General features: G+C 41.8%; 2 protein-coding genes across 5 annotated transcripts; one reads left to right on the top strand and one right to left on the bottom strand.

The window, feature by feature from the left end:
- The first annotated feature begins 1,679 nt into the window (after nucleotides 1-1,679).
- On the top strand, nucleotides 1,680-4,099 carry LOC115166410 (HIG1 domain family member 2A). The gene is made up of 2 exons (XM_029720316.1): nucleotides 1,680-1,931; nucleotides 2,814-4,099. The coding sequence occupies exons 1-2, from the start codon at nucleotides 1,751-1,753 to the stop codon at nucleotides 2,975-2,977; spliced, it is 345 nt and encodes a 114-aa protein (XP_029576176.1). The 5' UTR covers nucleotides 1,680-1,750; the 3' UTR covers nucleotides 2,978-4,099.
- cltb (clathrin, light chain B) lies at nucleotides 4,096-18,847 on the bottom strand. 4 transcript variants are annotated; one of them, XM_029720296.1, is made up of 6 exons: nucleotides 18,785-18,847; nucleotides 17,934-18,150; nucleotides 16,950-17,005; nucleotides 14,913-15,030; nucleotides 14,148-14,259; nucleotides 4,096-6,836 (listed from the first exon to the last, which is right to left on the bottom strand). In XM_029720296.1, the coding sequence occupies exons 2-6, from the start codon at nucleotides 18,148-18,150 to the stop codon at nucleotides 6,665-6,667; spliced, it is 675 nt and encodes a 224-aa protein (XP_029576156.1). In that variant the 5' UTR covers nucleotides 18,785-18,847; the 3' UTR covers nucleotides 4,096-6,664. The 4 variants fall into 4 exon arrangements, with proteins under 4 accessions (XP_029576156.1, XP_029576149.1, XP_029576168.1 ...); XM_029720289.1 differs by lacking the exon at nucleotides 18,785-18,847 and adding an exon at nucleotides 18,414-18,473; XM_029720308.1 differs by lacking the exon at nucleotides 18,785-18,847 and adding an exon at nucleotides 18,425-18,441.
- Between the last annotated feature and the right edge of the window lie 17 nt (nucleotides 18,848-18,864).

Below are 18,864 nucleotides of genomic sequence, written 5' to 3'. Positions count from 1 at the left end.
AGTGAATTTACTAACGCACCCCAAGGGTTCAGGGTTCCGGCTAAAGACAGTACAGTATGAGTATGAAGCAGAAACTGCTTCTCCAATAGAAATCCCCGATCACTCTTGTAAGAGATGTCATTGCGACGTTGGCTAGCTAAGGTCATGTGCAGAAACAGGTCATCAGGTCCGACGTTCGTCTTGCGCCTAATTGCTTATGTGCAGGCCTTAAATGAAAGGCACTCACTCCTTCGATATAAAATAAAAAATATTTAAGAAAATGAAAACGCCTCAGTTTGTCACTTTCACGAGGTTTGGAATAATAACATGTTTAAAACTACTTAATAAGACATTGTCTCGAATCTAGGTTGTTGATTTCGGGGAAATAAACAGCAAAAGGAAGAATGTTTCACTTCTCTCATTGATTTCTCAAACCCCGGCCTTCCTAATAAGACACTTTAGTCATCACTTTGTGCACAAAAACAGCCATTGAATTATTCAATGGCACTTTAGTGTATCTGCCCTCTCATTGGTTACACTGTTCCCACCTGATCTCACCTCCTCCAGCCTGTCTTCCATCTTTGAGGACATGTATTTCCATTGTTAGAGCGATCACTCAACAATCTTGCCAATATAAAAGATCACTTTTGACCAATACGTAAATGCTCTTTGGCGATGTAGCAGTGACCAAATGCAAACCTCTACCGCCACCTACCATTTAGGAGTACTACAATCTATCGGATACAATGTATCAGATTGTTCATGATCAATGACCCTATCAAATCGATGTACAGTGTGGTTACAATATATATACACTGAACAAAAATATGAAAGTTACATGTAAAGTGTTGGTCCCATGTTTCATGAGCTGAAATAAAAGATCCCAGAAATGTTCCATATTCACAAAACGTGTATTTCCATCAAATTGTTTACATCCCTGTTAGTGAGCATTTGCCAAGATAATCCATCCACTTGACAGGTGTGGCATATCAATAAGCTGATTTAACAGCATGATCATTACACAGGTGCACCTTGTGCTGGGGACAATAAAAGGCCACACTAAAATGCGCAGTTTTGTCACACAACACAATGCCACAGATGTCTCAAGTTTTGAGGGAACGTGCAATTGGCATGCTGACTGCAAGAACGTCCACCAGAGATGTTGCCAGAAAATGTTATGTTAATTTCTCTACCATAAGCCACCTCCAACATCGTTTTAGAGAATTTGGCAGCACGTCCAACCTGCCTCACAACCGCAGACCACGTGTAACCACACCAGCCCAGGACCTCCACATCCGGCTTCTTCACCTGCGGGATTATCTGAGGAGGGGTGCTGAGAAGTATTTCTGTCTGTAATAAAGCCCTTTTGTGGGGAAAAACTCTTTCTGATTGGCTGGGCCTGGCTCCCCCAGTGCCCACCCAGGCCCACCCTTGGCTGCACCCCAGCACAGTAATGTGAAATCCATAGATTAGGGCCTCATTCATTTCTTTCAATTGACTTATTTCCTTATATGAACTGTAACTCAGTAAAATCTTTGAAATTGTTGCGTTTATATTTTTGTTCAGTATATTTGACTATGCTTTCAAATTTCCAACATTTTGCAACACTTGGTCAAAGGTGGCCCATCTAGTAACGGAATTCTTTGCGCGATATCATGTGATTATTTACGGAAGCTCTCTAATTAGGTCATCTCTCATATTCTCAAGGTCTTTGTTCCAAAGCATTCATTCCCTTCCTCTGTAGCTTCGTGAATACACACACTCTGCAGACATGGCAGCTTCCGCTACCCAGTTTGTCCCTGAACAGTCGGCGACAACGACCCAACAACCAATTCTCGACATATCCAAGCCCCCGGTTATAGACGGATTTACACCTCTATCGCGACCCAGAGAAGAGACTTTCCAGGAGAAGTTTATGAGGAAGTCGAAGGAAAACCCGTTCGTCCCTATAGGTGAGTTGGGTAAAGAGTAACTCTAAGGGGGAAAAAGTGTCCACTGTCCACAGCTGGACCTAAATCGGCTTCAATACATACTATTAATAAATCAGATTATTCATGCATGGACAAGACAGTCATTTGGTCATCCTTCTGCGTCTTACGACCAAGACAGACAGCTGTTTTGTAGCTAGTTAGCTAACAAGTTTGCTAGTTAGCTACAGTAGGGGATATCATAAAATCAACTTAATTTATTACAGCCAGCTACAGTTTTTATAAGATGTGTGATGCACAGTGTCCTTGTTGAACCCATAAGATACACTAACAGGTCATTTGATTGGATCATAGCCGAGTGTCCCAAGCTTCATTATGAAACATTACATGGCCCATAATGCCCTTGTCCAGGAGTTTCATAATAAACATGTATTATAATGATCATCTAGTGCAATCAATGGGTCATACCCTGGGTGCTAGACGACACAGGTAGACCAGTGGCCAGACTGTCTGTATAACATAGTTAGGGAGTGGACATTTTATGTGAATATAACATCAGACACTACTTCACATTGGGCATGCTCTCTCTCTCTCTCTCTAGCTGTTCATTTCCCTGTGGTTACAGGATGAATTGCATACACAATCTGAATTTAAAAACCAAACCCCGTTACACACAATCAGGCCTAAAATGTCTTTAAGATTTACACAGGTCGTGATGCCTGTTCTTTTTTTAAAGTACTATGATTCCTACACCTTTTATGTTTTTCAAAAACAAACCAGAGAAGCATTAGGAGCACTTTGATACCAAATAGAAACTACTGAATGCACCTCCATTATTATAAGAGTGGTTATGGAAAACCAATTTTTTTTAATGAATAAAGTCTGTATTCTGCGTCTCTTCTCCAGGTTGTCTCGGTACAGCTGGAGCGTTGATGTACGGCCTCCGAGCCTTCAAACAAGGCAAAACCCGGCAGTCCCAGCTCCTGATGAGAGGACGCATCTTCGCACAAGGCTTCACTGTAGTCGCTATTATCTTCGGCGTGTTCGCCACGGCCCTGAAGAAAGACTGAGCAACATCAGGGTTGTGTTCATTTACGGCAAAACTTTTTGCAACGGGGAAGAAAAAAAAAAAACGAAAACAAGGAGTTTCTTATTAGACAAGTTCAGGTAGTCCCACTTTGTTGTTGTGGTGGTGAATGAAATGTGTTGTTTGAATGTGTAGAAAGACTTAACAGAACAGATATTTGAAAGCCCCCCCTCCCCCAAAAAAAGGCTCTCCTTTTTCTGGACTTCCTTAACTGTGCTTTGGGTTGATCCAGTCAAATGAAATATACACCCTGTCTTGCAGACGGCAAAGCAAGCAGGACACTGACTGCCTTGAGTTTAAAACATAACCGTGTAACTTTATAATTGAAGTGCAATGCAGCCATCCACGTATGTAGAAAAACATCGCTGTGTTGGAGGAAATCGGCCAGCCGACCCACTACCACTTGCTTATCTGTTAGTGCTAAAATAAAAGCTTGGTCAGTGGTGGATCTCACTATGTATTGTCAGTCCCACTTTGGCTGTACTAACCATGTCAAGTGAAACACAGAGCAATGTATCCTCACACACACACACACACAGGGTTATATGTCTGTCCCTTTATAAAACAAATAAATAAGTGAATTGTTTGTGTGCTATAGATGGAGCATCTGGCTCTTATGACCAATATAGTAAATAAGGGCTGTTATAGGGACGGGTGAAGATAACCTGCCAGTGTAGGGCTCTTATAAGGGAGGGCTAGAGGAACAGCTCAGATCTGTTCTAACGCTCGTCCAGTGGTTCTCCACCTGTTTTGGTCACTATACCACCAAGAACATTTCTCTGCCCATCAGCCTTCCCTGTAGCTCAGTTGGTAGAGCATGGTGTTTGCAACGCATGGTGTTTGCAATGCCAGGGTTGTGGGTTCGAGTCCCACGGGGGGCCATGTATGAAATGTATGCATTCACTTCTGTAAGTCGCTCTGGATAAGAGCGTCAGCTAAATGACTAAAATGTAATGTAAATGCCCAGATTACCCCTTCATGAGTATTTTAACAATAAGCCTGTGGTCTCGAGTCTTCTCACGTACCCGCTGTGTATTGTACACAGTTTTATTTAATGCTCACAAACCTTTTGCTTGATGATAAAATAAAAAAACCAAAACAGGCAGATGAGATTTTTTTTATTGATGAGTTTTTCCAGTTCCTGTGTAACATTCTCTGTGTGATAATGTCCCAATAGACAACAGCTGATGACAGATTGAGACAACGCAGTTTAAATGAAAGGAGGGGGGGGGAGTGTTTGAAAATATGACTCAACAGACTAGCTTTCATCAAACTGTTTAAAACATGTCATTCTAGATTTCTTGTTTAATTTGTCCATGATATGAGGACTCTTAAAGACAGAGTGGCTGTGGATCGGACTTTTCTTCCCAGGGTTAAAGGTTTTGCACATGTGGGGGATTCTCTACATCCAGTCTCTACAGGCTACTCTGATGAATGGTTATCACTTAAAGTTAGTTCAAAGTTTGGAAGATCACATGATATTATACAGAACAGAAACCAATATAATAGTATGTTACTGTAAGGCAAAACAAACCACCTGATTTCCGGATGATTGTTTAAAATGGTTGCATCTCTCTCTCATAACTCGTGTGCTACTAGACGACAACAACAACAAAAAGTGCTTTGATTGAAACAAAAACACAGATTTGCTACAGTTTTAATAACACCTGCTCTAAAATTCACTCACTGTGCATCATTCGAAACACTACATAACTAAGATCTAAGAGGTATATTCCCAGGAATCTGATCCAGATCAAAATGGTTGGTACGCAGATGCTGCGTAGACGTCTCACTGGTAAAACTTCGGAAGAATTATCCTTCACGGCTGACAGTGAGAAAAGTGAAGAGAGGGTGACCACTTGTGCCTAAAGTAGAGGTAAGGAGACACGTGGATCTACCCAGGGGGGACAGGGCGTTACCCCCAAGGATCTACAGCCTAAAAACAATGGCACAACAAGCCCCCTAGTATGTGAATTCTTCTGATGCTTACTGAGGATCTACCTCAGAATGATTCGTTGGATGTGAAGACACTTATTTGTTGGAGCAGATTACATTGTCTAGCCTGGTTCCAGATCTGTTTGTGCTGTCCTGCCAACTCCTATGGTTATTGCATAGAACGTATGCATAAAAAAAAAGGGTTATTGTCACATTTGGCAAGACTGCACAAAACAGATCTGAAACCAGGCTATAAGTAGTCTAGCTTGGGAAGGAAATTCATCTGGCCAAAAGCACAAACCCTAAACTGGAGTAAGGAGGAGTTTAAAGTTCAACAAGGCCACAAGCTCATAGCATCTCAAATTTCTATTAGCTACCGTTAAATAATCAATTAGGAATATCATTCAACAGTGAATGAATAGGTCAATTAATAAATTCTTAACATTTAAAAAAAACAGGCATAGGTGGTTTACAATCTACTCCTAATGTAGTTCCTGAACAGGACTGGCTATGTTCGACCTTTACACATGAAATAAAATACAAATTACAGTGGAGATTAACCTAATCTGGTATTTTTTATAAAATTACAAAAACACTTATTGGGAGAGTCCATTATGCTTAAGAGAGAGGGGTCTGACCCAATGCCCTCTGTAGTTTAGGAGAGGGAAGGAGTTTGATAAAGAATTTACAGTAACAATATTTTCTTAACGTCAGTAATGTAGTGGTCAAATGGAAGCATTGCTGAGGGAAGTTAAAAGAACATGGAACAGTCAAGAACGTTCCATGTTTCAGGTAGTGACTTATACTTCCACTGGATACATTACATCAGAATAAGGAAAGATGGTGGGAGAGGCAAAATACCTTTCCTCCAGTTAGAAACATAGGAGGGACACTACACCGAGACACAGCGGAGAAGAGGAGGGACACTACACCGAGACACAGCGGAGAATAGGAAGGACACTACACCGAGACACAGCGGAGAAGAGGAGGGACACTACACCGAGACACAGCGGAGAAGAGGAGGGACACTACACCGAGACACAGCGGAGAAGAGGAGGGACACTACACCGAGACACAGCGGAGAAGAGGAGGGACACTACACCGAGACACAGCGGAGAAGAGGAGGGACACTACACCGAGACACAGCGGAGAAGAGGAGGGACACTACACCGAGACACAGCGGAGAAGAGGAGGAGCACTACACCGAGACACAGCGGAGAAGAGGAGGGACACTACACCGAGACACAGCGGAGAAGAGGAGGGACACCACACCGAGACACAGCGGAGAAGAGGAGGGACACTACACCGAGACACAGCGGAGAAGAGGAGGGACACTACACCGAGACACAGCGGAGAAGAGGAGGGACACTACACCGAGACACAGCGGAGAAGAGGAGGGACACTACACCGAGACACAGCGGAGAAGAGGAGGGACACTACACCGAGACACAGCGGAGAAGAGGAGGGACACTACACCGAGACACAGCAGAGAAGAGGAGGGACACTACACCGAGACACAGCGGAGAAGAGGAGGGACACTACACCGAGACACAGCGGAGAAGAGGAAGGACTGAACATAAAAGAAAGAACCCTACACCAAAAGAAGACCTATATGATGAGAGGCTAGTACTCATTCTGCCTAAATGCAAACAGGGTTCATAACTCAAAGAGCGGGCGTCGTTTAAAGAAGGGACACCGGAACCATCATCACCACTCCTCCGTTCCAATGGCCGTACTAGCGCACCAGAGGTGTCTGTTTGAGGGCTATGAGGACCGAGCGCATCCGGGACACGTCCTTGGCTGTCTTGTTGGTCTTGGGGTTGAAGTCACAGAGACGGGCCACTCTCTCCCACTCCGTCCCTGGACTGTCACCGTCAGCCTCAGACAGGAAGGCCTCTTCAGATGTCCTGGAGGAGGGAAGGAAGGGGATGGGAGATGTGTATGAGGTGCTTGAGGAACGGTTTCCCGGACACAGATTAAGCCTGGTCCTGGACTAATACATTTACAATGCTCAATGGAGAATCTCCTTTGAAATAACATTTTATTTCAGGACTTTAATCTGAGTCAGGAAAACCGTCCCACAGAGATTAGAATAAATGACATGCCATGCTTTAATCTGAGTCAGGAAAACCGTCCCACAGAGATTAGAATAAATGACATGCCATGCTTTAATCTTCACACGTCACAGACTCATAACGTATGTACATTTGACTAAAACTGACACACACACACACACACGGTATTGAAAATAGGCTACATGCATTTCTGGCAAATGATCACAACTGAAATAATTTAGATGAATTTCAATAAACACTATTGTGATTTATGGACAGTGTCAAATAGAGTCCCTCCAAGACCAAAATGAGCCCTCACATCATGTGTTAATTCACTGGTTTGTTTCACAGTTGGAACATGCAAACAAAGTAATGACAGGTAACTAAAAAAAAGGGAGAATGCCAAGACTACACCAAAAGCAGAAGAGTTGTAAAGCCTACACAAAGCCTAGCACTTCAGAGTTGGGCTGTTTGTAGAAAGTCTCATCAACAATCCTAGTGTGCGGTAGAGAGAGAGAGAGAAAGAAAGACAAGAGAGGTCAGTGTCACACAACAGACAGAGTTGTTAGCACAGGAAACCAGTGACAGGAGACGAGAGAACGAACAAGATTCAAGAGAGGAAGTCCCATCAGATGAACATTGTAGACCCGATCAAGGTGGAATCCAGGTGGAAGCTATGACCTCCTTATTGATGTCACCTGTTAAATCCACTTCAAATCAGTGTAAATAAAGGGGAGGTGGCATGTAAATCTTGAGGCATCGATGGTGTATGTGTCCCATTCAGATGGTGAATGGACAAGAAAAAAAAAGATTGAAGTGCCTTTGAGCAGGGTATGGTAGCAGGTGCCAGGCGTACCGGTTTGAGTCAAGAACACTGCTGGGTTTTTCATGCTCAATAGTTTCCCGTGTCTATCAAGAATGGTCCATCTCCCAAAGGACATCCAGCCAACAGCAGGCCAGTGGTGGAAAACAGGTCATCGATAAAAGAGGATAAATGAGGCTGACATGAATTGTGCAGAGCGACAGACAGTCCAGTACAACATTGGTGCCCAAAGACCCATACAAATAATGCAGAGCTCGTCATACCTTGAAACAAATGGGATATGGCAACCAACGACCTTACAGAGAAACTGAGGTTGCAGTGGGCTAGCGAACGAAAACACTGGAGAATTGGGAAAAACATTGCCTGGTCTGATGAATCCTGGTTCCCGCTGTTTAAAAAAATGATGGGAGGGCTAGAGTATAGATAGAACCACGACTACATGCATCCATCCCGCAGCGTGTTAACATTGCAGGCGGGTGGTGGTGATGTTGTGGGCTGTGTTTTCATGGCACACATTGGGCCACTTGATAAACGTGGAGCAACATTTGAACGGCACAAGATATCTGAACATTATTGCCAATCAGGAGCATCCCTTCACGACAGCAGTGTATCCATCTGGAAATAGATTATTTTCGGGCAGGATAATGCCCCAATGCCCCAAGGCTAGGACTGTCCAGGAATGATTCCACAAACATGACAGTGAATTCATCTTACTGCAGTGGCCTGTCCAGTCACCAGAGATCAATCTAATTGAGAATCTGTGGGATGAGATGGAACGAGCTATTTCACAGATCCACTACTAGCCAACTTGACACCACTGTTGAAAGCATTGTAGTCACAACAGGAGCCAGCATCCCTGTGGAATGCTTTCGACACCTAGAATCCATGACGCGACAAATCAAGGCTTTTCTGAGTGCAAAAGGGAGTGCAACTCAATATTAGGAAGGTGTTCTTAATGTTTTGTACCCTCAGTGTATAGGTATAGAACAATTCCATTGTGTAATGATAAAACACAATACTGTCTTAATCATCGTAGTCCATACAGCAACAGGATATACTGCAATGTGACATTTCTAGGTAAATAGTTTTTTCCCCCCTTACTAGCCTATGTGTACATTCCAATTGGCACCCTATTCACTATTTAGTGCACTACTTTTGACCAAAGCCCTATGGGCCTTGGAGTCGTGCACTATATAGTGAACAAGGTGCCGTTTGGGACATAGACGGTTTTGTTTTCTATATCCTGGCTGTGTTGTCCTGGACACAGTGCTAGCCTCTTGTCATGCTCAGTCACATTACAGCAGGAAAGAGAGATGTAGATACAAACTGCTACCGTGCCAGACTGGACAGTCGGTTGGGAAGCATGAGAGAAGATTGGTTTTATACTGAACAAAAATATTTTAAAAAACGCAACATGTAAAAAGTGTTGGTTCCACGTTTCATGAGTTGAAATAAAACATTCCAGAAATGTTCCATACACACAAAAAAAGGTTATTTCTCTCAAAGTTTGTGCACAAATTAGTTTACATCCCTGTTAGTGAGCATTTCTCCTTTCCCAAGATAATTCATCCACCTGACAGGTGAGTCATATCAAGAAGCTGATTAAACAGCATGATCATTACACAGGTGCACCTTGTGCTGGGGACAATAAAATACTACTGCAGTTGTCATACAACACAATGCCACAGATGTTTCAAGTTGAGGGACATGCAATTGACATGCTGACTGCAGGAATGTCCACCATAGCTGTTGACAGAGAATTTAATGTTCATTTCTCTACCATAAGCTGCCTCCAATGTCGTTTTAGAGAATTTGGCAGTACATCGAACCTGCCTCACAACAGCAGACCACGTGTAACCACGGCAGCCCAGGACCTCCACATCCGGCTTCTTCACCTGCGGGATCATCTGAGACCAGCCACCTGGACAGCTGATGAAACTATGGGTTTGAACGACAAAATCATTTCTGCACAACAGTCAGAAACCGTCTCAGGGAAGCTCATCTGCGTGCGTCGTCATCGTCCTCACCAGGGGTCTTGACCTGATTGCGGTTCGGCATCATAGACTTCAGTGGGCAAATTCTCACCTTCGATGGTGATTGGCACGCTGAAGAAGTGTGCTCGTCGCGGATGAATCCCAGTTACCGGGCAGATGGCAGTCGTGTGGGTTGAGCGGTTTGCTGATGTCAACTTTGTGAACAGAGTGCCCCATGGTAGCGGTGGGGTTATGGTATGGACAGGTACAAGCTACGGACAACGAACACAATTGCATTTAAAAAAAAAAAAAAAAAAAAAAATCGATGGCAATTTAAATGCACATACATGACAAAAGTATGTGGACACCTACTTGTCGAATATCTCATTCCAAAATCATGGGCATTAATATGGAGTTGGTCCACACCTTTTGCTGCTATAACAGCCTCTACTCTTCTGGGAAAGCTTTCCACTAGATGTTGGAACATTGCTGCGGGGGACTCTGTGCAGGCCAGTCAAGTTCTTCCACACCTATCTCAACAAACCATTTCTGTATGGACCTCGCTTTGTGCACAGGGGGCATTGTCATGCTGAAACAGGAAAGGGCCTTCCCCAAAATGTAGCCACAAAGTTGGAAGAACAGAATCATCTAGAATGCCATTGTATTCTGTAGCGTTAAGATTTCCACTGGAACTAAGGGGCCTGAACCATGAAAAACATCCCCAGACCATTATTCCTCCTCCACCAAACTGTATTACGGCAGGTACTGTCCTCCTGGCATTCACCAAACCCTGAACAGCAGAATCCACAAATTTGAAGGGGTGTCCACATATTTTTGTTTATATTGTATAGATACCGTGATCCTGAGGCCCCTTGTCGTGCCGTTGATCCGCTGCCATCACCTTTGTTTCAGCATGATAACGCACGGCCCCATGTCGCAAGGATATGTACACATTTTCAACTTCCAGAAATTGTCTCAGTTCTTCCATGACTTGCATACTCAGACATGTCAGCCATTGAGCATGTTTGGGATGCTCTGGATGATTGTGTATGACAGTGGTTTCCAGTTCCCGCCAACATCCAGTTGGACATCCGCCACTGAAGAGGAGTGGGACACCATTTGCAGTTGTAAATGAGAACTTGTTCTCAACTAGCTTACCTGGTTAAATAAAGGTGAAATGTAAAAAATGTAAAAATACATAGGCCACAATCAACAGCCTGATCAACTCTACGCAAAGGAGATGTGTCGCGCCAGATACTGACTGGTTTTCTGATCCACAACCCTACTTTTTTTTGTGACCAACATATCTGTATTCTTACTCATGTGAAAATCAGTAGATTAGGGCCTAATGAATTCATTTCAATTTAATAATTTTACAGTAATTCAGTAAAATCTTTGAAATGTTTGCATGTTGCGTTTTATATTTTTTGTTCAGTACAGAACACGAAAGCAAAGACCCCAAAGAATAAAAGATGTTTACGACTGAAAGAGAAAAGCATGAACTGGATAGAAATACTTTAATAGTCATTTACAGAAAGTATTCAGACCCCTTCATTTTTTCCACATTTTGTTACGTTACAGCCTTATTCTAAAATGGATTCAAGTATTCCCCCCCCCCTCAATATACACACAATACCCCATAATGACGAAGCGAAAACAGGTTTAGAAATTCTTGCAAATGTATAAAATAAAAACTGAAATACCTTATTTACATAAGCATTTAGACTTTATGCTAAGAGACTTGAAATTGAGCTCAGGTGCTTCCTGTTTCCATTGATAATCCTTGATGTTTTTACAACTTGATTGGAGTCCACCTGTGGTAAATTCAATTGATAGGACCTGATTTGGAAAGGCACACTCCTGTCTATTTAAGCTCCCACAGTTGACAGTGCATGTCAGAGCAAAAACCAAGCCATGAGGTTGAAGGAATTGTTCGTAGAGCTCCGAGACAGGATTATGTCGAGGCACAGATCTGGAGAAGGGTACCAAAAAATGTCTGCAGCATTGAAGGTCCCCAAGAACACAGTGGCCTCCATCATTCTCAAAGATGGGGTGGCAGGTAGCCTATTGGTTAGAGCGTTGGGCCAGTAACCGAAAAGTTGCTGGATCGAATCCTTGAGTTGACAAGGTACAAATTTGTCATTCTGCCTGTAGTGGCTTCCTTTCCTCTTTACCATAGCCACTGCCCAAGCCTGAAGCGGCTTCCTTTCCTCTTTACCATAGCCACTGCCCAAGCCTGAAGCGGCTTCCTTTCCTCTTTACCATAGCCACTGCCCAAGCCTGGAGCGGGGTTGTTTGGTCGCATACAGTCCACACTCAAGGTTTCCAAACAGCCCAACATTCAATGTGATCCAGGGATATGGTGTAACACAAATGTTTATTCTTCTTATATCTAACAAAAAAAATGATTATCCAATCAACTTAAAGTATATATTACTTGACATGGAAAATACATAATATGACCTGTCTGTATGTCTGTATGGTCAAAAAACTATACCGCTCCCGCGTCTAGCAAGGACTCCTCCCCCCTGAAGGCCCAACTTCCTGCCTTTATCCTAACACACTTACCGCAGTATAATGAATGGGCAAGAGGGTGGGACAAAAACGAAGTTACACTAACAACAAATGAATACATCTCAATCAGATAAATATAAATCATAAAGGTACGTAACTAATATTTCAACATACACATTCATATTTAATATATTTACACAAATGTACATGGATGTTCAGTCTTTTATACAAATATGTCCTAATCGGCTCTAACACTGCCCCTGATCAAGGCAGTTAACCCACTGTTCCCCGGTAGGCCTTCATTGTCAAGAAGAATTTGTTCTTATCTGCCTAGTTATATATATATATATATATATTTAATGGAAGAAGTTTGGGACCACCAAGATGAGGGAGAAGGACCTTGGTCAGATTATCTGGTCTGATGAAACTAAGATTGAACTCTTTGGCCAGAATGCCAAGCATCACATCTGGAGGAAACCTGGCACCATCCCTATGGTGAAGCATGGTGGTGGCGGCATCGTGCTGTGGGGATGTTTTTCAGCGGCAGGGACTGGGAGACTAGTCAGGATATAGGGAAAGATGAACGGCGCAAAGTACAGAGAGATCCTTGATGAAAACCTGCTCCAGAGCACTCAGGACCTCCAGACTGGGGCGAAGGTTCACCTTCCAACAGGACAACGACCCTAAGCACACAGCCAAGACAATGCAGGAGTGGCTTTGGGACAAGTCTCTGAATGTCCTTGAGTGGCCCATCCAGAGCCCGGACTTGAACCCCATCGAACATCTCTAGAGACCTGAAAATAGCTGTGCAGCGACGCTCCCCATCTAACCTGACAGAGCTTGAGAGGATCTGTATTGAAGAATGGGAGAAACTCACCAAATACAGATGTGCCAAGCTTGTAGCGTCATACCCAAGAAGACTTGAGGCTGTAATCGCTACCAAAGGTGCTTCAACAAAGTACTGAGTAAAGGGTCTGAATACTTATGTAAATGTGATATATTTCAGTGCTTTATTTTTATACATTTGCACAAAAAAAATCTAAAAACCTGTTTTTGCTTTGTAATTATGGGGTATTGTGTGTAGATTGATGAGGAAAAACTACAATTTAATCAATTTTAGAATAAAGCTGTAACGTAACAAAATGTGGAAAAAGTCAAGAGGTCTGAATACTTTCTGAATGCACTGTAAATGTAGGATAACACAGGGCGTTAAAATAGTTAAACGTTAGTTCACAGTTAAAATCAACTTTGATAAATCAATACAAAAACGCAAATTAGAAGTCACGTGTCATTTAGTTATTTCATTAGCTCAAAGAAATACGGTTGAGAAATCCATCCACTTTCCTTAGTTTATGCCAGTTCAGATCTATTACAACAACATTTCAGCTTGGTGACATACCCTAAATAATGAACAATATCTGGCTGTTACAACAACAACAAAAAAAAGCAGGCCAACAAAACATCGGAGCCCTGGGGCCAGAGGTCAGCTCAGCTATCACAGTTCCAAGTTTCCACTCTGTTTAGGATATTTACCAGGAAATCCTGTCCACATTATTATATCTTCTTTTTTTTAGGTACATGAATAAAGTCAACTTTCTGTGACAGTCTATTGGAAGTCTGTAAACCTAAGCTTATAAATCCCATTTCCTGGTCTGATGTCACGAAATAACAAGGAAATAACCATACAAACACACATTCTTAGAACATTGTTGCTCTTAGATTCTGATAGTGAACGATTCATTCAGATTCATTCAGATACATATTTAGCCTAATGTATATTGTTATACTTGTATTTCCTGTTATGTTAGTTGAGGGAACCATGTAGGAAGTAAACAGAGTTAGGTAGGAACTAACCTGTTGTTGGCCTTGTTCTTCTCCATCTGTTCATTCTGGTGCACATGCCAGTCCTCCAGCTCTTTCTTGGCCTTCTCTTTCCACTCAGCCTCCGCAGCCTTGGAAGCAGAGTCTTCAGGGTTCACATACACACACAGGAAAATATGGGGATGGTATGATCAATACAGAATCTGAACAAAACCAGGGTATTATTCAATAGGAACGAAACGGAAGCAAACAGGCGGAAATGGGCAGGACTACGTGATTTTGTCCAATAAAAATAACTTGTTTTCATTTTTCGTTGCAATAAAGGTTTTGCTATGGTGTGCACTAATGAATACTACCCAGGATGAAATGTTTTAGTCCACAATGCATTGTATGAGCTACAGAAGGTGGTGCTCTTTTCTCAGGAGATCAACTATACAGCAAGAACAACTCAAGCATACCATACAGGACAAGACACTGAGTGGAACCCAAATGAAGGCTGGTTCACACACAGAAATACACACGACTATTCAACCTAATATTTATAGGTCTTTTATTTAGCTTTTTAGCAGGCAGGGGAAAGAATGAGACATTTAGGTGTCAACCTTTGTCAGTGTGTACAAAATACTGACTGAGAAGTCAGCGGTAGATACTGCATGTACCGCAGCGGTATTAGTATGCAAGTCTGAAGTAGCTGTGTGTCCCCAAACTGGCACCCTATTCCCTACATAGTGCACTACTTTTGACCAGAGCCCTATGGACCCTGGCTAAAAGTAGTGCACTATATAGGGCACAACTTACCTAGTTGCTCCAGCCGTGCCTTCTGCTCCTCCCTCCACTTACGCAGGCTCTCAGGCTCTGCTCTCAGAGAGTCCACCTGGGCGATGGCCGCATAGCTGTCCGATGGACCGTTGGACTCCTGGGGGCGGGGGGAGAAGAACCAGGACCAGACATAAGGACCACCAGTCATAGGCTGCATTTACAAAGGCAGACCAATTATTGGCAAAAGATCTGATCTGATTGGTCAAAAGACCAATTAGTGGAAAAATAAATCAGAATTGGGCTGCCCGTGTAAACGCAGCCATAAGACCAGGCATAGACTAGCCCATTATGAACTGATGTATCCTAGCTTGTGGTGCCTGCAGACTAGACAAACACCATACATAAGGCATAGTGCCGAGCGATTAACCAAAATGTTGGTTATTAAACAACTAATTGACCGACGTCGATTCAAATATTAGAATTCCATTTTTGTACCATTTTTATCTGTGAGCTCGATGTGCAGTTTCTGTAGAGATAAATCAGATCAAGCCTGAACTATGCGATTGTAGTATGGATTTGTAGTTTCCAACAGACCAATATTCAACACAGTTTAGTGCAGACAACTTGGTAATTAACTACAATGACCATAATCCACTGCGCACCTGCTTAAACTTGTCCGGTCTGTGCGGCAGAGACAAAGAGAGAAGAACACACGATCGAGGGGGATAGAAAGCAATTACTTCGCGAGCCTGAAAATACACGATTTAAGTGATGGATAGTTGGTATTCAGCAGTTAAATAAATTGGCCTATGACTTATTTACTTTGAATAAATACTAAAATATTGATTTTGTCAAGACAGCAGCTCTATAGAGATGAGAAGATGACTTGGAGTGAAACACAATCATTAAATGATTGTTAATAAGTGATAAGCATTAGTCACTACAATCATGGGACTTTTATGAAACAATTTTATTCTGTTGTTACAGCATTCAACTCACATAATGCTTTTAATGTCGTCCGTCCCCCCCAAAAAAACCATTGAAACTGAAATCTGTGATCATTTTTTTTATAATCTAACCGACCTCAAAAAGCATTAATCGCTCAGCACTAATAAGGCATGAGGACAACCAGGTCATTCAATAGTAACAGCTGGACACTGAGGAGCAAATGCAGAAATCCTTAAAGAGCAGCTGAACTTCCTGATTTGGCCCCATTTTAGATTTGGCTCATTAAGAAATACCAACGGCCATGACAATTCAAAGGTGAGTTGGTTTCGGGGTGTGGTTTGATGTGGATGTCTTGTGTGCGTGTTTGCAGGTGGGAAGAGTTAGCCATTATTTTTCACCAATAAGCTTCAGCCTTGGTGTGCAACCATGGCAAAGTTGGATTAACAATAAATTACACAATGTAAAATGAGACAATATTCATGTTGCACAGCTTTTAGTTGTCATTAAATGCTTTCAATATCTGTATATGAATTTAGAGTTGTTTTGAGTTTTTTTTTTAAGTATTGGAATTTGAGCATATAGTCCCACGTAGCCTACATTGTGTAGTTTACAGATTATCCCTAACTAGCCCCATTGGGATATCCAAAGTCAAACCACATTTACCAAGGCATGATGCTGGGGTCTGTGATGATTACTTGTGTGCTGCCAGCTGTAGGCAGGATTGAAACAAACCCAATCTGAATTGACATTATGTTGTGACATACTCAGGTACAAAACACTGTTTTGGATGACATTGATTTTAGCCAAAATTATACTATTTACACTGTTGTCAATTTTGACAGTAGAATAAATTATTTGGACTCATAGGCTGTTTTCTAAAAGATATATATATATATATATATATTATTTTTACAGGCAGTTGGTCTTTACATTACCCAAGAACTTTTCTCTTGTCATGCTTCCTTGAACAACAATGGCCTTACCATAGAGAATGCAGTACCTATTTCAGGTGTGTCATCTACTACAGGTACAGCATCACTTACAAAACTAACCTGCAATAACATGTCCAAGTACATCATTTAAAAAAATTAAAATAAAGGTTAATTCTCATTAATGTTCCTCTCTTACCAGCACAAACCTGTTTCCGTTTACCGTGGCTGCTGATATCTCTGCAAATCCGGCATCTGACAGATGAAACAACAAAACGACTTTAAAAGAACCGTACATGACATGATTAATTAACATTATTCTAACCTACGTTAACTAAAATTAATTTGCTTTCGGTGGGTGGATATCTAGTGACACAGTAAATGTATTAAACACCTGTTTGGACACTAAGGTAAACTAGTTTCTCACCGCAAACAATGGGCTAACCTAATTTAACCTGAAGGTAATCTTCAAGACATTACACAATCATTATCCAGACAAGTGATTAAAACTTTAGTCCTCATTTAGACATTATTCCAGTCAGGGTGTAACGTTAGTGTGCTTCCTCCAACTAAAATAACGTTACCGTTTACATTGACAGTTGTCAATTAGCTAATTAAAAAAACAGGCTAATTTAGCTAACTAACTAGTTTGTCTGGTTACTATAGTACTAAAACCAGGCTAATTTAGCTAACCAACTAGTTTGTCTGGTTACTATAGTACTAAAACCAGGCTAATTTAGCTAACTAACTAGTTTGTCTGGTTACTATAGTACTAAAACCAGGCTAATTTAGCTAACCAACTAGTTTGTCTGGTTACTATAGTACTAAAACCAGGCTAATTTAGCTAACCAACTAGTTTGTCTGGTTACTATAGTACTAAAACCAGGCTAATTTAGCTAACCAACTAGTTTGTCTGGTTACTATAGTACTAAAACCAGGCTAATTTAGCTAACCAACTAGTTTGTCTGGTTACTATAGTACTAAAACCAGGCTAATTTAGCTAACTAACTAACTAGTTTGGTTACTATAGTACTAAAACCAGGCTAATTTAGCTAACTAACTCACTAGTTTGTCTGGTTACTATAGTAAAAGTTAAATGTTGTCGTCTCCGTTTTATGTACTTCTAGTTTAGGAGTTAGTTTAGCTAACATGCTAACTTAGCATCTAGTTAGCAATGTTTTACCGTATTCTCCAGGAGCAGGCGAATCCGCTACCGGCGGTTGTTCAACGGATCCGTCCACCGCTCCGGGTCCTCCGTCGTCGTTATTCTCTATCACCGGGATTTCGCTCTCTATCACCGCGATGTCGGTCTCTTGCTGGGCTAAGAAAGCCGCTGCTGGGTCCACCTCGACGGGCAACACTCCGTTGTCAGAGGCGAAGCACAAATCTGAATCAGCCATCTTTTCACCACAACAACAACAAACAAACAAACAACAACAAAACAAATAAAAATGGAAGTGTAGCTAGCCGCTGAATACCGTTATATTATCGCTGGTTATCCATGAATTGAGCTGAGAGAGAAGCGTTATGATGGTGGATATATCTATACTCGGGTAGAACATGTAACTAACCCAACTTTACATGAACTGTTGTCAGCTAATAGAATAAAGACTAATGTTAGTTAGTCAGCTTCTTCTGTCTGGGATGATTCATGATTGCTCACTTTCAACTTGCCTCGCCTGCCACATCGTACTTCCAACTTTTTCATTTTGGTTTATTAGGATGTGTCTCTATCTGCTGGACAAACCTATGAAATACACTCCTATTTCCCAACTGGTATCTGAACTAAACGTTTCCTTCTTGCCTAATTAGGCTATTATGTATAAACTTTTTTTCTATTTGTTAGTATAGAATAGAGCATACTATCAGAATTAGAATATAATCAAAATACAATAAATGATTAAACCTTTCTGCATAATAATAATAAGAGTGATTATTTTAGCGTCATGTGAGGCAGGCAATTGATATTGCTTATTCTTAGTCGCCTTTAGATATTTCAGAATATATAGGAAATAGAGACAGTCTCCAGCGCACCTCCTCTCTCACAGCAGAGCACAGAAGAAGGGCCACAGAAGAAGAGCAGGGATCGCCTACCCCAGAATATATAGGAAATA

The sequence above is a fragment of the Salmo trutta genome, chromosome 3 (genome assembly GCF_901001165.1).
Source record: "Salmo trutta chromosome 3, fSalTru1.1, whole genome shotgun sequence".
In the NCBI taxonomy this organism is placed as follows: Eukaryota; Metazoa; Chordata; class Actinopteri; order Salmoniformes; family Salmonidae; genus Salmo; species Salmo trutta.
Note: the sequence above shows the minus strand (reverse complement) of the source record. Positions and strands in the feature narration are given on the sequence as shown.

Coding starts and splice junctions, on each gene's coding strand:
- cltb (XM_029720289.1), bottom strand. CDS start 18,458: ATGAAAAAGTTGGAAGTACGATGTGGCAGGCGAGGCAAGTTGAAA. Junction 15,031..16,949: donor ACGGAAACAGGTTTGTGCTG/GTAAGAGAGGAA, acceptor CCCCGCCCCCAG/GAGTCCAACGGTCCATCGGA. Junction 14,260..14,912: donor GGCACGGCTGGAGCAACTAG/GTAAGTTGTGCC, acceptor TGAACCCTGAAG/ACTCTGCTTCCAAGGCTGCG.
- LOC115166410 (XM_029720316.1), top strand. CDS start 1,751: ATGGCAGCTTCCGCTACCCAGTTTGTCCCTGAACAGTCGGCGACAACG. Junction 1,932..2,813: donor AAACCCGTTCGTCCCTATAG/GTGAGTTGGGTA, acceptor TCTCTTCTCCAG/GTTGTCTCGGTACAGCTGGA.